We start from the raw sequence: 27,371 nt of genomic DNA, 5'->3' as shown, positions 1-27,371 counted from the left end.
TCTTTTTATAAACTGGTCTCAAGGTGGCAACTATTGTAACTAGGAATTCAGTTAGTCAGATTTGTCTTTCTTGCTAATAGACAAGCATATAGGCTAAAATAGAAGGAAAGAAGGAAAGAAAATCAGTACTCACTAACGTCCTAGCTCCTGTCTTTTCAAACTTAAAAGAACACTTTAGATTTACAAAAAGAAAAGGAGTACTTGTGGCACCTTAGAGACTAACCAATTTATTTGAGCATAAGCTTTCGAGAGCTACAGCTCACTTCATCGAAAGCTTATGCTCAAATAAATTGGTTAGTCTCTAAGGTGCCACAAGTACTCCTTTTCTTTTTGCGAATACAGACTAACACGGCTGTTACTCTGAAACTTTAGATTTAGTATCTGAAAATTCTGCTTCTTCATGAAGATGAAATTCACTACTTGAATTCAAAGAAGCAGATCCTCACCTGTTGAATATTGTGACAACTCCATTGACTTCAAGACATTGGGCTAATGACAATTGATACTAGCTGAGAATCTATACCCAGATCTTCAATCGTGATTGCAAGTCAACTGATACTTCTAACCAAAACCATGTTCAAAATAAGGAATTTCTAGAAAGGGAATGAAGAGTTCTTACTGACTTGTTTGCAAGTTTGAGTAATTTTATGTATGTATTCACTCATGTCTAAAGTACTAAGACCTAATTCTTTACTTTGAAGCAGTTCTTGAGGGGGAGAGAAGCATTTGCAGTACTGATACAGCTGCTCTCAAAACATAAAATTAACTTATACATATAACAGATTGTATTCTGCTAATATTGGTTATAGAGGTTGACACAAAACCTGTTACTTTCTGCTGCACGATGGCAGTTGCTGTTTGGAGGAACAGAAGTGTAATCCTAGAAGTCTCATATTAGACTTTGATTTTTTTGGTGCCAATCTAGTTACAATACCTATGAAGTCAGCAAACATATTTTAGTACTGGGGTTGATGTGGCAAAAATTTCAATCCTGGATCACAGACAATTCTGTGATAGGGAATCATAGAATCATAGAATATCAGGGTTGGAAGGGATCCCTGAAGGTCATCTAGTCCAACCCCCTGCTCGAAGCAGGACCAATTCCCAGTTAAATCATCCCAGCCAGGGCTTTGTCAAGCCTGACTTTAAAAACCTCTAAGGAAGGAGATTCTACCACCTCCCTAGGTAACGCATTCCAGTGTTTCACCACCCTCTTAGTGAAAAAGTTTTTCCTAATATCCAATCTAAACCTCCCCCACTGCAACTTGAGAACATTACTCCTCGTTCTGTCATCTGATACCATTGAGAACAGTCTAGAGCCATCCTCTTTGGAACCCCCTTTCAGGTAGTTGAAAGCAGCTATCAAATCCCCCCTCATTCTTCTCTTCTGCAGGCTAAACAATCCCAGCTCCCTCAGCCTCTCCTCATAAGTCATGTGTTCTAGACCCCTAATCATTTTTGTTGCCCTTCGCTGGACTCTCTCCAATTTATCCACATCCTTCTTGTAGTGTGGGGCCCAAAACTGGACACAGTACTCCAGATGAGGCCTCACCAATGTCGAATAGAGGGGAACGATCACGTCCCTCGATCTGCTCGCTATGCCCCTACTTATACATCCCAAAATGCCATTGGCCTTCTTGGCAACAAGGGCACACTGCTGACTCATATCCAGCTTCTCGTCCACTGTCACCCCTAGGTCCTTTTCCGCAGAACTGCTGCCTAGCCATTCGGTCCCTAGTCTGTAGCGGAACAAAAAGGCAGTTCAGATAATACCGGTGATAGACTGTATTGTTTGCGAAGAATAACCTTGTACAGAAATATATAAGGTTTTTGTCTGTAAAGTTCCAAAATTCTCTCCTTTAGCAGTAATAGACTTTAAAAAGTGTGTGTTCAGAAAGAAGAGAGAGCGATGAAGAAAAGTACTCCTTTAAGAGTAATTTCAGGCTTATTTGCCTTTTGAGTTGTTGTCTAGTGCAGACTTGTAAAAACGAGAGGAAGTTGCTTTAGGCAGTAGCAGGGGCTTGCCCAGCTCTGGCATTCCAGCCATGGAGCGGGGTCAGGGGTTTGCTTCGCTGTGCTCACTTGGCCCTCCTGCAGTGGAGTGGGGTTGGGGCATGGGGGCTTCTAAGCCCCTGACCGCTGGAGCTGGACAAGCCCCCATACCCCAACCCGGCGTCCTGCTCCCTGGCAGGAGCTCTGGGTGGAGTGGGGCAAGTCCCAAGCACCAGGCAGGGGAGCAACACGGGAGGGGCAGGGGTCTAGGGGTGCACATTTTTTGGGGCCCTCCATTTTTCTGGGGGCATCTGGCCAGAGCATCTATTTCCCTCCTCCCCGCCGCAAGGCCACCTGGAAGGGGGGCCCAGATTGCTCATGTCAAGGTTCCTTCCCCACTCTGAACTCTAGGGTACAGATGTGGGGACCTGCATGAAAGACCCTCTAAGCTTATTCTTACCAGCTTAGTTTAAAAGCTGCCACCACCAAAGTGTTACATAAAGAATAACAGGGGAAGTGCCCACTTGGAAACTTTCCCCCCAAAAAATATCCCCCCAAGCCCTACACCCCCTTTCCTGGGGAAGGCTTTATAAAAATCCTCACCAATTTGCATAGGTGAACACAGACCCAAACTCTTGGATCTTAAGAACAAGGAAAAAGCAATCAGGTTATTAAAAGAAGACTTTTAATTAAAGAAAAAGTAAAAGAATCACCTCTGTAAAATCAGGATGGTAAATACCTTACAGGGTAATCAGATTCAAAACATAGAGAATCCCTCTAGGCTAAACCTTAAGTTACAAAAAGACCCAAAAAGAGGAATATACATTCCATTCAGCACAACTTATTTTGTCAGCCATTTAAACAAAACAGAATCTAACACTTATCTAACTAGATTGCTTACTAACTCTTTACAGGAGTTCTGACCTGCATTCCTGCTCTGGTCCTGGCAAAAGCATCATACAGACAAAGAGAACCTTTGTTTCTCCCCCACACCAGCTTTGAAAGTATCTTGTCTCCTCATTGGTTATTTTGGTCAGGTGCCAGCGAGGTTATCTTAGCTTCTTAACCCTTTACAGGTGAAAGGGTTTTTCCTCTGGCCAGGAGGGATTTAAAGGTATTTACCCTTCCCTTTATATTTATGACATCTCCTACCCCTCTGCTTCCTGTCATTGCCCCACCCCCACCCCAAGTGTCCCCTCTTGCCTACGCCACTGCTGTACCAGTGGGTCTCCAGTATACATCGTTTCGGTACCTGTGGTCCTTTTCAAGAACACAACCCTGACATATACTGGGGACCTACTGTACTATTTCTATTGTAGATAATGGTAGTATTGTTACTGTTACCAGATAAACAAGCAAAGGCAGAAAAGCTGAGGCAATATGCATTACTGTAAGTATAGTTAAATAAAAAAAAATATTCATCCCACTTTGTCCATTTTGCCTCATAATTGATTTATTAATATAATACAAAAAGAACGAGGAGTACTTGTGGCATCTTAGAGACTAACAAATTTATTTGGGCATAAGCTTTCATGGACTAATACCCACTGCATTGGATGCATGCAGTGGAAAATACAGTAGGAAGATATATATACACAGAGAACATGAAAAAATGGGTGTTGCCATACCAACTATAACGAGACTAATCAATTAAGGTGGGCTATTATCAGCAGGAGAAAAAAAAAACCTTTTTGTAGTGCTAATCAGGATGGCCTATTTCCAACAGTTGACAAGAAGGTGTCAGTAACAGTAGGGGAAAAATTAGCATGGGGAAATAGTTTTACTTTGTGTAATGACCCATCCACTCCCAGGCTTTATTCAAGCCTAATTTAATGGTGTCCAGTTTGCAAATTAATTCCAATTCAGCAGTTTCTCATTGGGGGTCTGTTTTTGAAGTTTTTTTGTTTCTTCACTTCAGCAGGTGGGTATTGTAGTTTTAAGAATGCTTGATAGAGATCTTGTAGGTGTCTCTGTCTGAGGGATTGGAGCAAATGCAGTTGTATCTCAGAGCTTGGCTGTAGATAATGGATCTTGTGATGTGGTCTGGATGAAAGCTGGAGGCATGTACATAAGTATAGCGGTCAGTAGGTTTTCGGTATAGGGTGGTGTCTATGTGACCATGGATTATTAGTACTGGAGTGTCAGGAAGTGGATCTCTTCAGTTTCACTTAATATTTACTCTTGTTGGCCATGTTTGTGGAGGCAGTATTTGTTTTTGCAACCATACTGCTGAAATACATTTATACAGTGCAGTCAGATACTCTCTAAACTGTCATTCATTTTAAACATAAAAAAGGTGAAAATGATAAGTTATAGTTTGAATTACATATACTGTGGGTGACGAAAGACCTATTGGACCATCTTGGCATCCTTAGCCAATGAGCCGTTGTTCTTTACAGTATATTTACTACTTCAATAATTGTCTACATGAATCATAATTCTTGGTAGACGTGACCAATCTCAGTGTGTAAACTACAATCTATAGCTAGCTGTGTCTTTTGGATCCATGCTGACAGCCCCTGACATGAACTATATAAAAGAAGGGTGCAGTTCCAACCACTTCTCAATTTTTTGAGTGACAATGTAGCAGGCTTGATTCCTCCAGTGGTATCGCCTCTTTAGTTGGGTTTCCTTCCCACCTTGTTAGGAAATTTGGTACACAATTGTTAGCTAATTAGTGACTCTAAAGCCCTTTTCCTTGTTCCTCACAGTGCTACAGAAGTTGCTTGAAGCTAACACTGTTGGATTGTAACTTCCTTTTCCTCCCCTCTTAGGGGGTTACCTGAGGCGAGAGTTATCAGTGATGTGGGAATAGGCAACATCTGTATGTTGACATTGCCAGGCAACAGTTATGGAGGTGAATTATAACCCTGATAAACAAGTATCCTAGAACCATGTTGAGGACGTTTTGGTTGATATCCGAATCAGTTCTTCCAAGCCGGAAGAGAGTGAATATTCCCTATTGGATCCCTCCAGTGGAATGTGAAGTGTGTGGTGGGGGAGACTTATTCTCAGATTGTCCCTGGTTCATTGATGTGGTGGTTGTGGTGATGAATGAAGTTTTTGCCACCCATAAAGACTAGGACAGACTTGTTTAGACTTGGTGGACAGAGAGTTATACTTCAGTGGGGACTATTCAACTACTTTGGAGGATTGAGGCCAGAGTGCTAAGTAACTTGCAGGATTGAACCCTAATCTCATTAAAAGCCAGTTTCACAGGTGTTCCATTTGTGGAGAAATTCATGTCTGAAATATAGAACTATTTTCCTCCTGATGTGTATCAGAGAACCTTGATCAGATGCTGATTTGCGTGATTTTTTGTTTGTTTAGAAAAGGATGCTTTGTTGTTAGAGAAATATATATTAATCTATATCTTTAACATTGTAACACTGTTATGATTGTAGCACTGACAGAAATATTGAACTTGTTTCCTTTTTTGGGTACAGAAGTTGGCATTCATGCTGTTCCTTCATCTACAAAGTCTTGTACACCCTTAATGCTCCCTCCCCATTTATATTCATTACCCAATACAACACACTATTGAATTCCACATTCTCAGTGGCTTTAACCTCAGATCACTGTACTATAGCCATTAACCCTTTTATAGAAGACTCAGGTTTTGGCACCACCAAAGTGTTTTTTTTTTTAAAGGGTTGCCCTTCCTCAGATGTGTATCGTGACTTTTAATAACTCATCGAAAATAATCTCACTGAGTTATGGATATACAGCTAGCAAGTGCACAACAGAATTCTGTAAATCAATAAATTGATTTAAATAAGGCCTAAGTCTTATACGTGAATAGCATATTCCACTGAAGTCCTCCCATCAGTCTTTTATAAAGAGAGAGATCAACTGTTTATATCTCTCGATCAGTGAAACAAGATACAGACACTTCAATGGGTCAAAACAACAGATGCCCTCTCTTATTCCAAACAAGAAGGGGTGGAAGAAAAAGACTGTATCCACAGCTTGCTGAAGCTGAACCCAAGGAAGACAAAGGTGATGCTGGTGGGCAGAGGAAGATACTTTGAAGAGCTTGCAGCCATGTTGAATTCTCCAGTGGCTGAAGATACCCACCCACCACTGATCAGTTCAGTCCATACTGAAGGAGTGCTCTTGGATTCCTAGCTGACACTGAGCTTTTGCACAGCAGCATCCATGAGTAACACTTTCTACCATCTCCGCTTGGCTAGAAGACTCTGTCCCATCCTTGTGGACGAAGACCTGGATTCATTTATTCATGCCTTTGTCGCTTCTCAGCTTGATTACAGCTATTCAGTATACCTGGGCATGAAGATTTCAGCATTTAGGGAACTCTAACTAGTACAGAATGCTGGAATTTGTCTCCTTGGCAGAACAGGCCACTGCAGACACATCCAATCTGTCCTCTGCTCTCTACATAGGCTTCCCATAGAATTTCATATCAAGTACTTAAGTATTTGGTACTTATCTTCAAAGTGGCCTAGGCCCATGATATCCAAAAGATTGTTTAAACCTCAAAGGACAAAGACTGCTCAAGCTCAATGGACAAAGACTGCTGCCCACAATTATGCTATTCTGACACACTTGAACTTTCTACAATAAGGGGAAAGCTAGCCTGTGCCAAGAGACAGAACTACTGTGGGAGGCAGGGGTGCATGTGGGCAGTTGAGACTGTGGAATTAACTATCCCCAGGAACTAAAAGACCATCACAAACCTTACCTTTCTGCTCCAAGTCAAGGCACATTTCTTTGGTCTTGCTTTCTCGAACACACACGTAGCAATGGATATCTTTGTGAGGATCGATAGGTCTCCAGGCAACCCTCCTATTCCAGCTGCCATCTGTCAGCTTGCTACTACCTGGTGGGCTGAGGACTAATGGAACCATAGCCCCACCAGAGGCACTGTCCACAAGAATCCTGCCTGGAGGAACACCCAGCCCCACTGATTACTCCGGCTGTGCTATTTAAGCTGTAAAGAGGCACAGGAAGTTGTCCATGCAGCTGAGTGAGCTTCTGGATGTCTGCTTCATTGGACCCTGCCTTCTTGCCTAACTTCTGACCCTGGCTCCAAACCTTGGCTCAATTCTCTGACTCTGATTCTGGCTCTGATTCTTGGCCCTGACCTTGGCCTCTGACTCCAGTTCTGATCTTTGGCTCCCATTCCAGACTCTGACTCTGTCTTGCCCCTTGGCTCAGGTATCTGGCTCAGGTATCTGGCCTCTGATTCTGGTTTTGATCCTCATCTAAGCTTCCTGGCACCTGAATCCTGCTCTGACCATTAGGCATGACCAGCCATGTCCTGGTCCCTAACAATATTTGTATAAAATAAACTAACACAAAGTATGCATGCTATCACAACAATACATTCCACTGCACATACGCCTTCCTCTGAGGAGAAGACAAGAGAACAAACAGTACATGACAGATCACATTGCTTAATGTACTGTTGGAAGGCCCTCAGACACTATGTTGGTGATCTCAGTATGTGAACCTGTATAGAATAGATGTAAGCATTGCTGGTAGTCTGCAGTGTTTCTTCAGATGCTTGGGATTTTTCCTAGTCTGGAATATGGGTGGGGAGCAGCTAGCCCAAGAGGATTCTCTGTGAAGCCCAGAATCCTGACTAATGTCTCTATATATAAAACTATTATTTAAAACATGTAACCTAAACATAAAGATGGGTAGAAGACACATAAAGGATTATTTTAAATGCACTTTCAGAATTTCTGTCCATAGTATAGTTTGAATGCATGGATTATGTAACAACATTTTCATTTTATTAGTAAAGTGGTACTTCATCTCAGGCTTCAGTGATTTGACTTGCTCTCTCTAGTTACAGGTAGATTGCTAAACCAATTAATATACTGGTAATACGTTCTCACCAGGAGGCACTTCTATTACTGCACTAGGAGGCAGGTTGATATTTTGTTTCTTGGGCCTCTGAAGACACTTACAAATAATGGATAAACAAAGGAAAAAGGCAGGAAATGCTCATTTTGTAGTTTAAAGGGTGCATTTATTCATAGCAGTGGAATTATAGCTGCAGGTTTTGCATCTGTTATGGTAGGATCTGGTGCCACCTTGTGTTGGTGTGTCCAGTCCTTGCCAAACCAGGCACTCAGATACCACAGAATGTGCTTCAAGGAGAAAGTCTGGGATACACACCTTAACATAAGAGTGGCCATACTGGTCAGACCAAAGGTCCATCTAGCCCAGTATTCTGTCTTCTGACAGTGGCCAATGCCAGGTGCCCCAGAGGGAATGACCAGAACAGGTAATCAAGTGATCCATCCCCCTGTTGCCCATTCCCATCTTCTGGCAAACAGAGGCTACTGACACCATCCCTGTCCAACCTGGCTAATAGCCATTGATGGACCTATCCTTCATGAACTTGCCTAGTGCTTTTTTTGAACCCTGTTATAGTCTTGGTCTTCACAAGCTTAAAACCACCTTCACCAAACAAGGACGCTCCATGGGGAAAAACAGTGAGGAATCCTTGTGGCACCTTAGAGACTAACAAATCTATTTGGGCATAAACTTTCATGGGCTATAACCCACTTCATCAGATGAATGGAGTGGAAAATACATAGGCAGGTATAAAAATAAAGCATATGAAAAGTTGGGATTTGCCTTACCAAGTGAGGGGTCAGTGCTAACGAGGCCAAATCAGTCAGGATGGAAGTGGCCCATTCCCAACAGTAGACAAGAAGGGAGCTTATATTGATAACTGATGCAGCAAGCCCAGAGGTGCCAGGACTATGAACCACCAAGTCTAGAGGTGCCGGGTCTCAGTCCTGGCAAGCCCTGTGTCAAGGTTCCTCCCCCACTCTGAACTCTAGGGTACAGATGTGGGGACCTGCATGAAAAACCTCCTAAGCTTATCTTTACCAGCTTAGGTCAAAACTTCCCCAAGGTACAAAATATTCCACCCGTTGTCCTTGGACTGGCCGCTACCACCACCAAACTAATACTGGTTACTGGGGAAGAGCTGTTTGGACGCGTCCTTCCCCCCAAAATACTTCCCAAAACCTTGCACCCCACTTCCTGGACAAGGTTTGGTAAAAAGCCTCACCAATTTGCCTAGGTGACTACAGACCCAGACCCTTGGATCTTAAGAACAATGAACAATCCTCCCAACACTTGCACCCCCCCTTTCCTGGGAAATGTTGGATAAAAAGCCTCACCAATTTGCATAGGTGACCACAGACCCAAACCCTTGGATCTGAGAACAATGAAAAAGCATTCAGTTTCTTACAAGAAGACTTTTAATAAAAATAGAAGTAAATAGAAATGAAGAAATCCCCCCTGTAAAATCAGGATGGTAGATATCTTACAGGGTAATTAGATTCAAAAACATAGAGAACCCCTCTAGGCAAAACCTTAAGTTACAAAAAAGATACACAGACAGAAATAGTTATTCTATTCAGCACAATTCTTTTCTCAGCCATTTAAAGAAATCATAATCTAACACATACCTAGCTAGATTACTTACTAAAAGTTCTAAGACTCCATTCCTGGTCTATCCCCGACAAAGACCAGCATATAGACAGACACACAGACCCTTTGTTTCTCTCCCTCCTCCCAGCTTTTGAAAGTATCTTGTCTCCTCATTGGTCATTTTGGTCAGGTGCCAGCGAGGTTACCTTTAGCTTCTTAACCCTTTACAGGTGAGAGGAGCTTTCCCCTGGCCAGGAGGGATTTCAAAGGGGTTTACCCTTCCCTTTATATTTATGACACCCTGGCACAAATTAAGCACTATCCAGGGGCATATACTTTTCACATAATGATCATTTCATATTTGACTTCTCTGTACTCATCTGCAAAAGAAACCTGCACAATATTTTCAAAAGAAAAGCCTAACTCTGCTAGACATGAAAAATAATAGAATTAATAGAGATATTGGTTTTATGTCTTGTTATAGTTATCTGTAACCCACTAATTCTCCTTTGTCCTGTGACTGCAGAGGTGTTAATTGCTCACAGCCTTTATTTGAATGGTTTCTTGCAACATGTGTTAACTCTTTATGCTTCACAATCTGTTCTACCTTGTATTTAGCTGTGACATTCCCTGAATACCTTTCCCAGACCAGAAGAAGAGCTCTGTGGTGGTTGAAAGCTTGTCTCTTTCACCAACAGAATTTGGTCCAATAAAACATATTACCTGACCCTTTTTGGCTCTCTTACATCCTGGGACCAGTTGGGTACAACAACACATCAGGAATCATAACATTCAAAAACCAGTAGGAGAACACTTCAACTGCTCTGGCCACTCAGTAAAAGACTTAAGGGTGGCAATTCTGCAACAGAAAAGCTTTAAAAACAGACTCCAAGGAGAAACTGCTGAGCCTGAATTAATATGCAAACTAGATACCATTAACTTGGGTTTGAATAGAGACTGGGAGTGGCTAGGTGATTACACATATTGAATCTATTTCCCCATGTTAAGTATCCTCACACCTTCCTGTCAACTGTCTAAATGGGCCATCTTGATTATCACTACAAAAGGTTTTTTCTCCTGCTGATAATAGCGCATCTTTATTAATTAGCTTCTTACCATTTGTATGGCAACTTCCACCTTCTCTGTATGTATATATATATATCTTCTTACTATACATTCTATTCTGTGCACCTGATGAAGTGAGCTGTAGCCCACGAAAGCTTATGCTCTAATAAATTTGTTAGTCTCTTAGGTGCCACAAGTACTCCTGTTCTTATTGTTTAATCTGAGTCAGAACAGCCCACAGGAGGGATACTTTGAGCTAGACTGCTGCCTTTTCAAACAGTGCCCTTGCCAAGTGTTAGAATCAGATTATTTAAAAAAAAATCAGCAGGGCATTTCCTGTTAGTGCTTTCTGTCAGCAATTACCCCACTATCCTTTCCCATACAGAACACAGCCACTTTTCAGGAAGAGGAATTTATTCATGAGAGATACAACTCACACAGGACATTTTTAATCCATGAAATATTAATTCTCTAAAACCTCTTTGCTTATGAGTAATTGTTTCCAACTGGAAAGAACCTAAACCGATTAAGGTGTTCTCCTTACATACTAAATAAGAGAAAGTCCTGACAGTTTGGCCTTGTCATAGCACAAAACAATTCTTTGAATGTTTCATGGAAATTATACAGATTTCCTGAAGCATGAAATCACTGAAGTGGGTCCCAACAGAAAGCAGCATGTGTCAAAACACTTATTTTTCCTTAAGTGGAAATGTTTAATTGTCTGAGCACAGTGACAGAAAAGTAGATGTCACTTTCAGCACATGATCTGAAGTCAAAGCTATAAGCATAACCTGAAATATGTCTGACTTCCAGAGCTCAAGTGGTCAGATTTTAAAATATAAAGTTAAAATGAAAACTCAGTTAAGCACATACTGTAAATAGGTTTTTAGATAACTAAAAAAAGCCTTCTTCAGTTTTTGAAATCCTCCTAGCACTTCCTAGTTTGCTTCTGAGATCAGATATCCTGAGTTACAGGAAGATCTTTGGTATCAGTGATGTTATGAAAAGAGACATCCTGGGATAGCAAGAAACCAGAAAGTGCCAGGATATTATTAATAAGCAGTTTCTCAGAAGCCTGGGTGAAATCCTGGCCCCCTTGAAATCAAAGCGGTTTTCACTGATTTCAGTGGAGCAGGTTATCACTCTATGTACTGAATGAAAGTCTTATTTTTTAGGAGAGTTGGAATCCTTCAGTGTCATTGAAGCAGATTGCAAAGTTATAGTTGTTTCTGGTTTTTAGAATACTGTACTTGCAGTACGTTTTCTGGTGGTTTTAAAAATAAACTCACTAACGTCTGAGCGAGTTTCAGAGACTACACCATTATATATGTCCTACTTGATACTGTGGTTTTGTATCTGGGCAGATTTGAAAATATCAAGGAAGCTGTGCCTGTGTTAGGTCATTTATACTTTGGCAGGAATAGTTCCTAGGATCTGTGCATATGATACTTGTTTCTCATGTTTCTGGTAGTCAAGCAGCCTACAGTCCTCTGCTAGTGCTCTCAGAGATCTGTAACATATCAGTAAGGGGTCTCTACCCCATTTTGCTGGAAACAAATTCCTTTATGTCTCTGGGAGCCATAAAGGGCAAAAAGGAATCTATGGTTGCAAGGTGAAAACTTGAAAATCTTTCTATCCTTTCATTAGTTTCTACAGACTTCATCTTTTAGCTTCAATGAATGTAGCACAGGGAAATCATATTTTCTATGCTGCTGTTAGTTCAGCTCTTGCATTTTTATTGAACATTACTAGCTAGAGCACATCATCCAAAACTGGTATATCTTTTGAAATAGAAATAAGATATTTCCTACCTGTAAACTTCTTAATTCAGATCTTACAATTTGAACGATGCCCTGTTTTGAGTAAATGTGGCAAAGGGTAGGTTTCTTTTTAATCTGTTCTGTTTGTTTCTCTTAGGAAAGAACTCCAGTAGTTCCCCCATGTAAACAAAACAGCAAATATTTATTTTGGCAGGAAAATTATTTTTATTGATTTGTTCATCTGCATGCTTGTGATGAACAGAATTGTAAATCTGTCAAGAACCTATCCTTAAGACTGGTGGCTCTAAATCACAGAACACTATTTTGTAGGCATGAACATTTCCTTTTGTTTTCAGGACTTAATAGGGTGAAAATAAATTTGATATTTTAAATTACTGATTCAGGATTTGTGGTGGTAGAAACATCTTTCAGTATTTACTCTTCAAAATTACTAGCTGTAAACTTTATTCCCCACCCATGCAAAGTAAAAGACTCCAGATCCCAACTACTGTATATCCTGGGCTAAATTCTGTGCTAATTTACACCTCATGCAACTTCCCTTATTGTAGAGGTTGAACCTGATGGAGTTACACTGGATGTAAATCAGTGCAGGATTTTTGCTGTTATTGATTGGCAGTAATAAAGCCCAAATATTTTTGTTTGGCAAATAAAAATGTAAGGAAAATTAACAGAGGTATTTTGAATTAGGGCTGTGTACTTTCTTCTTTCCCAGATTATAGAACCTAGATGAATTTCAGCATAGACTGGATAGGTGGCTACCCTATTTATTTACACTGCTGGAAAAGACCAGACAGCCAGAGGCCTCTGTTCTGAGACATTATTCTTGGAAGTATGGCTATAGAAAGCTAGAATATAAGCTCTCCTTCATGAGTGTGCCTCCATAGAGCCCTGTTGTTGAAGTGTACCTGAGGCCATAGAATCTTTATTACAGCATACCATTTGGGGGCACAGGTGTGTGCTTCCATCAGCCTTTTGACTGAGAATATAAACAGCTCTGCCCCACCTAACATTCGGCAGTTCCTCTCTACCTTGAAAAGCCAAGTGATAGTGGGGAAGTTGGGGTGATCAATATGGCTTTATGAAGGTAAGCCTATTTGGAGAACTGGAGTTCTGAAAGATAGGTAACCCCTTTTATGCCTTCATTAGTACACCTCCATAGAATCCCACTGCTGAAAATCAGCTAACAGTCTGCTTCTAAATGGGGAGAGCTGAGGAGCCCTGTTAGTTAAATAATGGTGGAAATACCACACTCCTAAACTGCTGAATTGGGAGTGACAGTATTAATACTATTTGTTCATACATCTCAAAGCACTTTACAAAGGAAAGCCAATATCTTCTCCGTTTTAGGGATGGGGAAACTAAGACTTACCCAAGGTCACATAGCAGGTCAGGTCAGTGGCAGAGTCCGGAATAGAATCCATATCTTCCGACTTCAGTCTTGTGCCCTCTGCACTGCATTATGTTGGCTGAAAAAGACAGGGACTGAGCTCCTTTAAACTGTCAAGGGCACATTCTGTAAATTCTGGAGGAGTGACCTCAGGTCCATGGAACAGTGCAGGCAGTGCACACTGTAATCCAATTAACTTCCCTATGAAGAAAACTAGAGAGCATGAGGAGCTGCAGGCAGGTCCCAATGGGGCTGGGAGAAAGAAAACAAAATACTGGATGCTGGCAGAAATACAGAATTTCATGACATCTTTAAAAACTGCCAAATACTATGGTCATGGACTCTGTCTCTTAAGTGGGCTTGAGTGGGATCAGTTGGATATTCACATCTGAGCTATTGCTTTAAGCTCTTTGCAGACTTAGGGCTGCTCTACACTGGAAATTTACATCAGCATAGCTACATCTCTCCAGGGAAATTCTCACCCCTTAGATACATAACTATGCTGACCTAACCCCCGGTACAGAGAGCACTAGGTAGATGGGAAGAATTCTTCTGTCAACCTAGCTACTGCCTCCTGGGAAGGTGGATTAACTACAACATTTGAAGAGTAGACATAGCCCTAGGCAAGTGACACTGCATCAGTTCACACTCAGTCTTGAAAACATTTATTTCCACAACTGCTAGCAATGCTTTTTTTAATGAAAGTTCAAATTCTGGAACACTATTATGCAGAATAGCATGGATGCCATAGCAAACTACAGACATGGAGTTGAAGAACAGGTGGGCGCTGATTGTAGTGGTCACTAAGAGCACTACCTAATAAACAGACTTGTATGGGCAGAATTATTTGACTGCTGTTGTACGTCTTTTGAAGGAATGCTCATTTGTAATGACTGTTAATTACCACACATGCTCAATGAAAATAAATGCATATTACAAATACAAAACTACATTAAAAAGGACATTAAAGATGCAAAGTCAAGCACTTAAAAGTTAGAAAATGCCAGAATTAAAGTTGCATATGCAGTCTTCATTCACCCACCTTGTGAATGCACATGCATTATTATACAGTCTTTAATTACAAAATCACATAATATTTTTTTACATAAGGACCACTGCCTCCATCAGTAGAGCCTTGCGGGGATATAAATCAGTATCCACAAAACCACAGGGCTTTCCGGGAACCTCAGTGGCTAAAGGAGCAGAACTTAGGGCTGCCATGCCCAGGAGGCAGCGCCCCGCGCCGGCAGCTCCTCTGGCATGGCTGTACTGCCCCCAAGCAGGAGACACAGACAGCTGCATGGAAGGGACGGGGGCAGGGTTGTGAGCGGTACAGCCATGCCAGAGGAACTGCCGGTGCGGGGTGCTGTCTCCTGGGAGTGGTTCAACTCCTTTTGCCACTGCGGTTCCGCGGATATAAATGTGTATCTGCGCAGGCCTCTATCCATCAGTTTACAGGATGGATGGTGCTCAATTAATGAGCAATTATTCAATATTTTGTTTTCTCTTTGTTCAGTGTATCGACCAAGGCATTATTTACGACACGCTATTCAAACCCTACTTTGGAGACGGTTTTAAGTATTAAGTACTTCATGGGCTTTTCTGTGGTGCTCATCTGTGTAGCATCTGAGTGCTTCACAAATCTTCACTTATCTTCAACACCACTGTGAGATGAGGGGATGGTGTTATCTCTGTTTTACAGTGGGGGATGAGGCACAGAGTGATTGTTTAAAAGTATCCACTAATTTTGGGTGCCTAATCTGAGACACTTAGGACCTGATTTTTCAGAGTACTTAGCATTATGTAACCTTTTACATGTTCAAAGCACAGTAACAATTGACTTCAATTGCAGGGTTCAGAACTTCTGCAGATCAGACACTAAGGCATCAAGTCAGGTGCTCATAAAATGAGGAACACACAAGTAGTGATCAACTGTGAAAAGATTGAGTTAAGTGATTTGTCCAGCATCACACAGCAACTCTGTGGCCAGAGGCAGCGATAGAATCAAATTCCCCAGAAAAGCATTCAGCTTCCTTAACCATTAGACCATCTTTTCTCTTCGTGCACTGAGAAGTGTGTTGCCTGTCTCATTCACTACGCATCTTCCAACTTATGCCACAAATGAGGCAGGGGTCCTATGAACATCCTTCCTTACTACACAATTGTGACTGATCCCCAGAGCAGGTCCTTCCTGTACACTGAAAGAGGTTGGGGTTCTGTGAAAAAACTAGTATGTGATCATGTAATTTAATAGATTGTTTCATAATGCATTCACACCAGGGACTGAATTAAGGTTCACAGACATCCTTATTTCTGGCATTTCCTAACTTTTGAGTGCTTGACTTTGGGACCTTAATAATGTACTTTTAGCATAGCTTTTTGTGTATTTTCCTAGATTTAAAAAAAAAAAAAACAAACAGAAAAATAAATCCATGTGGTATCAAATAGACACCAACATGGTTCAGCAGCAGGATTAGAATGTTTAGATCCACTGCACAGACATTGGCACTTTAGCTAACAGAGTAACTGACGGCAATAGTAGGTTGTCATCCTCTACGTGGAGCAATAATGCAAGATGAGATACTTCACTAGTGGGTTTCACAAATATTTACTGAATGGTGAAACTCGGGAATTTAGGTTCTGTTTCAGGCTCTGGAGGGGAGTGTGCTCTACTGGGCACAGACTTTTTTGATCATTTGCCCCAAGTGATGGACTTGGACTTCTTTTGCTCCATTCTTTCCAATCTGTTCCTGTCCCCATCTTGCCTCTTCCCCATCCTTTGGGTTCTCAACTCTGTTCTATTCTTCTCATCTAGCCAATCTCGGTCTGCACTCCTCAGAATTCCCATCTCAAGCCCAGTTCACTGACTCTCCTCACTTCTCACCTGATCTGCTTTTCTCCCTGCTCCTATCTCCAGTCGCACTCCTTCACACCTGCCCCCCACATTCCCCCTTCCTCGTTGGCTCCCAATCCTAATCAGTCTCCTTCGCTAAATTTCTTGTCCAATATTTTGATCAGCCAATCCAAGTTCTCCTCCTACACTACAGCTCTTATCTTATCTGTTGTCCCTTCCCCTACTTCTTCCTCCCCACCCACACTCTAGTGGTTCCCAGTCTGTCTCCCCCACTTCCTCAGCTCCTCATCTTATCTCAGTCTTGCTCTCCCCACCCAGTTCTCCTTCCTGTCTCCTTGCCCTGGCAGTCCCAATCTTTGCACTCTATCCTGGCTCCCAGTTGCCCCACCACCACGCCATCTCCTAGTCCTAATTTCTCTCTCCCCACCCCTGCCAACCTCCACTCCTAGTCTTGCCTCAGGATCCTTATCCTAATCTATGCCTCTGCCTTTTCGGTCTGCCACTTGTCCTCTCTGCTTCTGAATTAGGTAAGTTTCCCCCTCCACACTGCCAGCACGGGCAAATTGAGAACACGAGAGAGACAGTCTGCCTTCACTCAGTTCTGATACCCAGCCTCAGCCCACTCTTCAACAGCTCTGCAATTGCAGGGAAAATCATGCTCAGTCAGGTTCTGGAGCAAGCTCAATGCCAACTGATTCTTCAGGGAGTATAGCTGCAAATCTTTAATAAATCTAATGAGCATGTGAAAACTCTAATTTTTCAGAGGCTTATAATTTGGCTAAATTTAGGTGAATTATTCACAGGATTGGTAAAATGCACATTCTTGACATAAAGGTCACTGCCTGCCAAATTTCACATCCCTTCTCCAAAGCATGGAGATGCTAGAGCTTCTCAAAAGAGATTACCAGAATTTTTCAACATGGGGGGAAAAATGTGTTTTGTTCATAGGCTCATTCTCAGAAGCGGCTGAACTGTTTTGGCTGATTTTTCCAAGACATCAGCCTGAGACAGACACATGCAATGGGAAATTTCAGCCTGAATGGTAAAGTTTAGAAAAGTTATAAGCAACTGAAAACGGGGTCTTATAGGAAATGTTGGGCAAACAGCAAATAATAGGCTGTGATACTGTTGTATTAATTTAGATGGAACATAGAGTCCCAAAGATGGCATAACCCAGTTACTCACTGTCCAACATTAAATAGTGTTAAATAAGGTTCAGGGTTTAGTATACAGAAACCTCAGCCTGCTTAGTACCATGGGAAACACCATTAAAATCGTTTTAACCTTTTATTAAAGATAAAGAAAAGGAGGACAAACAGTTAAAGCATTTGAAATGTAAAGTATTAAATAAGGCTTTCATTTTAACAGTATTTCTTGTTCCCTTTCCCTTTAGCTGGAGAGAGTTTTTAATAGGACAAAACCCTTGTTTGACAGTCTCTTAGGTGGTTTCAAAGATGGCAATAACTCAATAACTGTCCTTTTGGGGGAAAAGAGAAGTTAGTTGCAATGGCCTGGAGCTGTTGTTGATAAAGTCCGATCCCATTTCCTCCCAGGTGATGTTTGGGATTCAGCTGGAGCCAGTGGAGGTGGTGATGTCATCTGGATGCCTTTCTGGCCTGTTCTGGATAGGACATCTCTCAGGATCAGGATGATGAAGGCCTGGAGTCTCAGGAGTTTGTGAGGGTGGCAGCTATGATGGCGAAGCTTGCTCCAATAGCCTGTTTTTCTCCCCAAAGTATTTTTTTAAGGAGTCACAAAGGAATGATGGGTGAAATAACCCGTCCCTTCATTACTTTGTCCACCAATTAGGCCTAGTTTCCGACAGACCAATTCTGGTTCACTGATTTCTGGTTCCACATTTTTGTTGTTTACCAAGTATGATCTTTACACAGTTCTTAAATGAGCTCATTAGGCTTTGTGGTTTGATTAATTGAGCTTTTCTGTCTCCTTTTTGTACCTTTTCCCGTCAACATTTGTTATTGTAGGTTATTGTAACATCTCATGAACTTTCACATACTTTTTACAGTTGAGCTCACAATTAGGGTAAATTTTTAAGACCAATTATTACAACAGTACCAATCCTGTCTACAATAAAATACCAATGCTTATTAGTAAGTATAACTTAAGTGCAGTGGAAATATTGTAGACACTTGTAAGGAAATCCTCTTTTTATTTTTCTTCCGCTTTTACTTAAACTAATTATTGTGTTATGAAAAGATATAGCTGCTTTTCTGACCCTTCCAGCTCCATTTTTCTTTTAATTTGAGATATGAATGACTGTGATTGCCCTGCTATGACTTGACTGTTACATAACAAATATAACATAATACTATACTCTATGAGTTTTTTCTTTGTGCAGTTGTGTGAAACAATCTTACTTGTAATGGAAATTGATGACATGTGTTGTATGCTAAGAAGGCCATACAAGTGTCTCTTCCTCTACAGATACCTGTACAATAGTGTTGTACTCACCAGAATTTGACATAAAATGTTTTCCTTAAGTAGTAACTTACAAGTCTACTTTAATCAGTTTAATTTTTTTCAACCAAATTAAATTATGTTTGTAAAAAATCTTTAACTCAATTGCTGTTAAAGGTAGATCGAATGAGGGTCAAATTCTTCTATTGGGTATGTTCAAACAAGGGCAGAATTTAGCCCCATGGTGCTTGTATTTAACATGCCTCCTCCTTGTATTTGATTACAGAATCTGTTAGCGGAAAAGGTGGAACAGCTTATGGAATGGAGCTCAAGGCGCTCAGTCATCCGCATTAATGGAGACAAATTCAGAAGATTTGTGAAGGCCCCACCTCGTAACTACTCTGTGATTGTAATGTTCACAGCTCTCCAGCCACAGAGACAATGTTCTGTTTGCAGGTAATTTATACCCTATGAAACAAATTCTTCTGCTCTTCTTTCCCCCTTCTTCCCCACAATGCTCAATTAACTATGTTTTAATTGACGTCCGGTATAAGTGTTGTTGTTCTAGCTTAGATAAATAAATACCTCTCTGTCTTGTGGGTGCTTTCCATAGTATCTTCCTTCTGTGGTACATCTTATAATTTCTACCTGTGATACATTTTCTACCTCTGATACATCTTATGAATTTTGTCAATTATTTTATTAATTTTCACAATTTAAGAGCTTCTACTTAAATTAATAATTGATGTAAGGCTCTCTTTTCCTTCTTTAAAACAATCTTTTTTATTCCCAGTAAGTGTCTGTTGCCAGTTAGCCTTTGTGATGGTTCTTGAGCACCCAGGACTGTGAGTCACCTTGCTTCCCCCTGCCTTCAGCGTAAGGGAGTCTTTCTTGTGATAGCTAGGTGTCAGCTCCCTAACACCACCAGCCTTTCAGCCTCTCAAGTGCTCTCCTCTGGGCTATGCCATCACTAACTTTGCCTTGCAGTTTAACAATAGATACACCCCCATTTCTAAATCCCTTTGAATCGTTACCCCGTGATATCAAGCCCCTAACACTGACTACTCAGATAAATTCCAGATCCTCTGCCTCCAAAAGGGCAGGGTAGCCTCATTTACCAGTTTTACCTTAAACCCCCACTCCTGTAAACTGTGCAGCACTTGTGAGCACTAATGATAAAACAAAAGTAGGTTTATTTAAGAAAGAATAAATATTAAAGTAGAAACAAGAGAGAGCAGTGGAAACAACAGGTTGCAATACAAAACAAAATCACAAAACATGAATCTGGGTCTACACTTCCCAGTAGTTACTTTTCCTATGTAATAAAGTAGATTCCGCCCCCCCTCCAAGTTCGGTCTGTTGCAGGGCTGGCTGGTTTCACAAGAGCCAGGAAACATTAATGAAAGCCCCACACTCCTTTAGGGGTTTCCTCAGTGAATGGATTAAGACTGCATCTACCTACCCTTTAAAAAGAATGAGGAGTACTTGTGGCACCTTAGAGACTAACAAATTTATTTGAGCATAAGCTTTCGTGGGCTAAAACCCACTTCATCGGATGCATGCAGTGGAAAATGCAGTAGGAAGATATATATATATATATACACACACACAGAACATGAAAAAATGGGTGTTGCCATACCCACTATAACGAGCGTGATCAGGTAAGATGAGCTATTATCAGCAGGAGAAAAAACACCTTTTGTAGTGATAATCAGGATGGCCCATTTCCAACAGTTGACAAGAAGGTGTGAGTAACAATAGGGGGAAAAATAAGCCTGGGGAAATAGTTTTACTTTGTGTAATGACCCATCCACTCCCAGTCTTTATTTAAGCATAATTTAATGGTGCCCAGTTTGCAAATTAATTCCAATTCAGCAGTCTCTCATTGGAGTCTGTTTTTGAAGTTTTTTTGTTGAAGAATTGCGACTTTTAGGTCTGAAATTGAGTGACCAGGGAGATTAAAGTGTTCATAGAATATCAGGGTTGCAAGGGACCTCAGGAGGTCAACTAGTCCAACCCCCTGCTCAAAGTAGGACCAATCCCCAACTAAATCGTCCCAGCCAGGGCTTTGTCAACCCTGACCTTAAAAACCTCAAAGGCAGGAGATTCCACCACGTCCCTAGGTAACGCATTACAGTGCTTCACCACCCTCCTAGTGAAAAAGTTTTTCCGAATATCCAACCTAAACTTCCCCCACTGCAACTTGAGACCATTACTCCTTGTTCTGTCATCGGCTACCACTGAGAACAGTCTAGATCCATCCTCTTTGGAACCCCCTTTCAGGAAGTTGAAAGCAGCTATCAAATCCCCCCTCATTCTTCTCTTCCGCAGACTAAACAATCCCAGTTCCCTCAGCCTCTCCTCATAAGTCATGTATTCCAGTCCCCTAATCATTTTTGTTGCCCTCCGCTGGATGCTTTCCAATTTTTCCACATCCTTCTTGTAGTGTGGGGCCCAAAACTGGACACAGTACTCCAGATGAGGCCTCACCAATGTCGAATAGAGGGGGACGATCACGTCCCTCGATCTGCTGGCAATGCCCCTACTTATACATCCCAAAATGCCATTGGCCTTCTTGGCAACAAGGGCACACTGTTGACTCATATTCAGCTTCTCGTCCACTGTCACCCCTAAGTCCTTTTCTGCAGAACTGCTGCCTAGCCATTCGGTCCCTAATCTGTAGTGGAGCATGGGATTCTTCTGTCCTAAGTGCAGAACTCTGCACTTGTCCTTGTTGAACCTCATCAGATTTCTTTTGGCCCAATCCTCTAATTTGTCTAGGTCCCTTTGTAGCCTATCACTACCCTACAGCGTATCTACCACTCCTCCCAGTTTAGTGTCATGTGCAAACTTGCTGAGGGTGCAATCCACACCATCCTCCAGATCATTAATGAAGATATTGAACAAAACCGGCCCGAGGACCGACCCTTGGGGCACTCCAGTTGATACCGGCTGCCAACTAGACATGGAGCTATTGATCACTACCCGTTGAGCCCGACAATGTAGCCAGCTTTCTATCCACCTTTTAGTGCATTCATCCATCCCATACTTCTTTAACTTGCTGGCAAGAGTACTGTGGGAGACCGTATCAAAAGCTTTTCTAAAGTCAAGATATATCACGTCCACTGCTTCCCTCATATCCACAGAGCCAGTTATCTCATTAAATAAGGCAATTAGGTTGGTCAGGCATGACTTGCCCTTGGTGAATCCATGCTGACTCTTCCTGATCACCTTCCTCTCCTCCAAGTGCTTCAAAATTGTTTCCTTGAGGACCTGCTCCATGATTTTTCCAGGGACTGAGGTGAGGCTGATTGGCCTGTAGTTCCCTGGATCCTCCTCCTTCCCTTTTTTAAAGATGGGCACTACATTAGCCTTTTTTCCAGTTGTCTGGGACTTCCCCCGGTCACCATGAGTTTTCAGAGATAATGGCCAGTGGCTCTGCAATCACATCCGCCAACTCCTTTAGCACTCTCAGATGCAGTGCATCTGGCCCCATGGACTTGTGCTTATCCAGCTTTTCTAAATAGTCCCAAACCACTTCTTTCTCCACAGAGGGCTAGTCACCTCCTCCCCATGCTGTGCTGCCCAGTGCAGTAGTCTGGGAGCTGACCTTGTTCATGAAGACAGAGGGGAAAAAAATCATTGAGTACTTGAGCTTTTTCCACATCCTCTGTCACTAGGTTGCCTCCCTCATTCAGTAAGGGGCCCACACTTTCCTTGACTTTCTTCTTGTTGCTAACATACCTGAAGAAACTGTTCTTGTTCCTCTTAACATCTCTTGCTAGCTGCAACTTCAAGTGTGCTTTGGCCTTCCTGATTTCACTCCTGCATGCCTGAGTAATATTTTTGTACTCCTCCCTGGTCATTTGTCCAATCTTCCACTTCTTGTAAGCTTCTTTTTTGTGTTTAAGATCAGCAAGGATTTCACTGTTAAGCCAAGCTGGTCGCCTGCCATATTTACTATTCTTTCTACACATCGGGATGGTTTGTCCCTGTAACTTCAATACGGATTCTTTAAAATACAGCCAGCTCTCCTGGACTACTTTCCCCCTCATGTTATTTTCCCAGGGGATCCTGCCCATCAGTTCCCTGAGGGAGTCAAAGTCTGCTTTCCTGAAGTCCAGGGTCCGTATTCTGCTGCTCTCCTTTCTTCCTTGTGTCAGGATCCTGAACTCAACCATCTCATGGTCACTCCCTCCCAGGTTCCCATCCACTTTTGCTTCCCCTACTAATTCTTCCCTGTTTGTGAGCAGCAGGTTGAGAAGAGCTCTGCCCCTAGTTGGTTCCTCCTGCACCAGGAAATTGTTCCCTACACTTTCCAAAAACTTCTTGGATTGTCTGTGCACTGCTTTATTGCTCTCCCGGCAGATATCAGGGTGATTGAAGTCTCCCATGAGAACCAGTGTCTGTGATCTAGTAACTTCTGTTAGTTGCCAGAAGAAAGCTTCATCCACCTCATCCCCTTGGTCTGGTGGCCTATAGCAGTCTCCCACCATGACATCACCCATGTTGCTCATACGTCTAAACTTCTCCGACTCATTTTTGAATGTTATAATTCTTGACGTCTGATTTAAATTTAAATGGACACAAATCAGACGTCAAGAATTATAACATTCAAAAACCAGTCAGAGAACACTTTGACCTCCCTGGTCACTCGATTACAGACCTAAAAGTGGCAATTCTTCAACAAAAAAACTTCAGAAACAGACTCTAATGAGAAACTGCTGAATTGGAATTAATTTGCAAACTGGACACCATTAAATTAGACTTGAATAAAGACTGGGAGTGGATGTGTCATTACACAAAGTAAAACTATTTCCCCAGGCTTATTTCCCCCCTACTGTTACTCTCACCTTCTTGTCAGCTGTTGGAAATGGGCCATCCTGATTATCACTACAAAAGGTTTTTTTTCTCCTGCTGATAATAGCTCACCTTAACTGATCACTGTTGTTATAGTGGGTATGGCAACACCCATTTTTTTCATGTTCTCTGTGTTTATATATATCTTCCTACTGCATTTTCCACTGCATGCATCCGATGAAGTGGGTTTTAGTCCACGAAAGCTTATGCCCAAACAAATTTGTTAGTCTCTAAGGTGCCACAAATACTCCTCGTACTTTTTGCTGATACAGACTAACATGGCTACCGTTCTGATACCTACCATTTGTTATTCTGAAACAGAATTTTGTCTCTATTCATAGCCAGGGCAATCTCTTGCCAGCTATAATGTCCATTTTTTCCTGCCAAGTGGTTCAGATAATTTGCAGTTGTCTTTGATGGTTTCCCATTGACTGTTCTGAGATGTGGCAAGGGTAGACAATAGGACCTTGCATTACCTCACTGGAGGATTTAGAGAGAGGTGACAGTTCCCTCTTGCTTGAATGAGTCATCTCCGAGGCACATTACCTCCTGGTGACTAATTTCTTCTCCAAGGCCATAAAGCATATTTTCAGTATAAATACATTAAATATTACCCATACATATATCTCACAATGGTTAAGAATCTTGACAAATTGAGAGCTTTCTGTAGATACCTTACGAGTTACTGTTTATGAATAAATATCCTGTAAAGCATGTGTTTGTTGCATTGAGTTAGTCATCTCCCAGGTGAAAATTGTTTGCAAATAACAGGGGCCTTTTGCTGACAGCTAGTTATGTTACAAGCACTCCTAGCTATCTTCGAAACACCAGTGACTTCCTGAGGAAACTACAATCCATTGGTGATCTTCCTGAAAACACCATCCTAGCCACTATGGACGTAGAAGCCCTCTATATCAACATTCCACACAAAGATGGACTAGAAGCCATCAGGAACAGTACCCCCAATAATGTCAGGGCAAACCTGGTGGCTGAACATTGTGACTTTGTCCTCACCCATAACTATTTCACATTTGGGGAGAATGTATACCTTCAAATCAGCGGCACTGCTATGGGTACCCGCATGGCCCCACAGAATGCCAACATTTTTATGGCTGACTTAGAACAACGCTTTCTCAGCTCTCGTCCCCTAATGCCCCTACTCTACTTGTGCTACATTGATGACATCTTCATCATCTGGACCCATGGAATAGGAGCCCTTGAGGAATTCCACCATGATTTCAACAATTTCCATCCCACCATCAACCTCAGCCTGGACCAGTCTGCACAAGAGATCCACTTCCTGGACACTACGTTGCTAATAAGGAATGGTCACATAAACACCACCCTATACCAGAAACCCACTGACCACTATACTTACCTACATGCATCCAGCTTTCATCCAGACCACACCACACGATCCATTGTCTACAGCCAAGCTCTACGATACAACCGCATTTTCTCCAACCCCTCAGACAGAGACAAACACCTACAAGATCTCTATCAAGCGTTCTTACAACTACAATACTCGCCTGCTGAAGTGAAGAAACAGATTGACAGAGCCAGAAGAGTACCCAGAAGTTACCTACTACAGGACAGGCCCAACAAAGAAAATAACAGAACGCCACTAGCCATCACCTTCAGCTCCCAACTAAAACCTCTCCAGCGCATCATCAAGGATTTACAACCTATCCTGAAGGATCATCCATCACTCTCACAGATCTTGGGAGACAGGCCAGTCCTTGCTTACAGACAGCCCCCCAACCTGAAGCAAATACTCACCAGCAACCACACACCACACAACAAAACCACTAACCCAGGAACCTATCCTTGCAACAAAGCCCGTTGCCAATTGTGTCCACATATCTATTCAGGGGACACCATCACAGGGCCTAATCGCATCAGCCACACTATCAGAGGCTCATTCACCTGCACATCTACCAATATGATATATGCCATCATGTGCCAGCAATGCCCCTCTGCCATGTACATTGGCCAAACCGGACAGTCTCTACGTAAAAGAATAAATGGACACAAATCAGACGTCAAGAATTATAACATTCAAAAACCAGTCGGAGAACACTTCAATCTCTCTGGTCACTCGATTACAGACCTAAAAGTGGCAGTTCTTCAACAAAAAAATTTCAAAAACAGACTCCAATGAGAGACTGCTGAATTGGAATTAATTTGCAAACTGTACACCATTAAATTAGACTTGAATAAAGACTGGGAGTGGATGTGTCATTACACAAAGTAAAACTATTTCCCCAGGCTTATTCCCCCCCTACTGTTACTCTCACCTTCTTGTCAACTGTTGGAAATGGGCCATCCTGATTATCACTACAAAAGGTTTTTTTTTCTCCTGCTGATAATAGCTCACCTTAACTGATCACTGTTGTTATAGTGGGTATGGCAACACCCATTTTTTCATGTTCTCTGTGTTTATATATATCTTCCTACTGCATTTTCCACTGCATGCATCCGATGAAGTGGGTTTTAGTCCACGAAAGGTTATGCCCAAACAAATTTGTTAGTCTCTAAGGTGCCACAAGTACTCCTCGTGAGTACCACAAATGCCACAAGTACTCTCGTTATAGTGTGTATGGTAACCCATTGTTTCATGTTCTCTGTGTATATAAAATCTCCCCACTGTATTTTCCACTGCATGCATCCGATGAAGTGGGTTTTAGTCCACGAAAGCTTATGCTCAAATAAATTTGTTAGTCTCTAAGATGCCACAAGTACTCTTTTTCTTTTTGCGGATACAGACTAACATGGCTGCTCCTCTGAAACCTGTTATTTTGACATGGTGATTGACTAGATCCACCGAAATTTTCTCAGATTCATGGTCAATGGATCCCACTACGAATTCACAGTATTGCTTTTTGGTCTGTCAGCTGCTCCTTGCGTATTCATTAAATGCATGAATGTATTAGCAGCATTGCTTTGAATGTCAGGAATCCATGTGTTCCCTTATCTGGTTGACGAGCTAGTGAGAGGGTTGTCCAGGTACTAGGTACTTTCCAGCGTAGCCACTATTCTGTCCACTTTTGATGTTCTGGGGCTTCTATTAAATACAGAAAACTCTACTGTGACTCCTGTTCAAATCACAGAATTCATTGGGGCAGTCCTGGACCCTACAAAGGGCAGGGCTTTTTTGCCAGAGCGGAGGTTCCAAACAATGTGACTCATTGCTTTAGATCCAAAGGTCCACTCTGTCATTATGGTTCAGAACTTCCTCAAGCATCTAAGAGACATGGTGGTGTGCACTTACATCGTGCAGCATGCCAGACTGCACCTGAGAAAGCTACAGGGATGGCTAACCTCAGTGTATTCACCAGCCTGTCATCACACAGACATGGTGGTTCAAGTACCATCTCAGGCCCTGTCCTCCCTGGACTGGTGCATAGAATCTAAAAATATTTGTGAGGGAATTCCCTTTGCCCCTCCACAACAATCACTCAGTCTATTTGCAGAGGCATCAGATTTAGATTTGGGAGCTCACTTCGGTTCCCACCAGACTCAATGACTTTGGTCACCCCAGGATCTATCTGTCTAGCTTCAGGCCATCCATTTAGCTTACATGGCGTTCCTTCTG

At 42.0% G+C, this 27,371-nt stretch overlaps 1 protein-coding gene across 2 annotated transcripts in view; it reads left to right on the top strand.

Moving 5' to 3' along the window:
• TUSC3 (tumor suppressor candidate 3) overlaps positions 1-27,371 on the top strand; it is a 287,435-nt gene that overhangs the window by 84,253 nt on the left and 175,811 nt on the right. For both annotated transcript variants that reach the window (XM_048848186.2, XM_048848183.2), the window contains exon 2: positions 19,203-19,372. In XM_048848186.2, the coding sequence (XP_048704143.1) occupies positions 19,203-19,372 (170 nt within the window). The remainder of the gene's footprint in view (positions 1-19,202; positions 19,373-27,371) is intronic.

The sequence above is a fragment of the Caretta caretta genome, chromosome 4, assembly GCF_965140235.1.
Source record: "Caretta caretta isolate rCarCar2 chromosome 4, rCarCar1.hap1, whole genome shotgun sequence".
NCBI classification, from domain to species: Eukaryota; Metazoa; Chordata; order Testudines; family Cheloniidae; genus Caretta; species Caretta caretta.
This window is presented reverse-complemented; position numbering and strand designations above follow the sequence as displayed.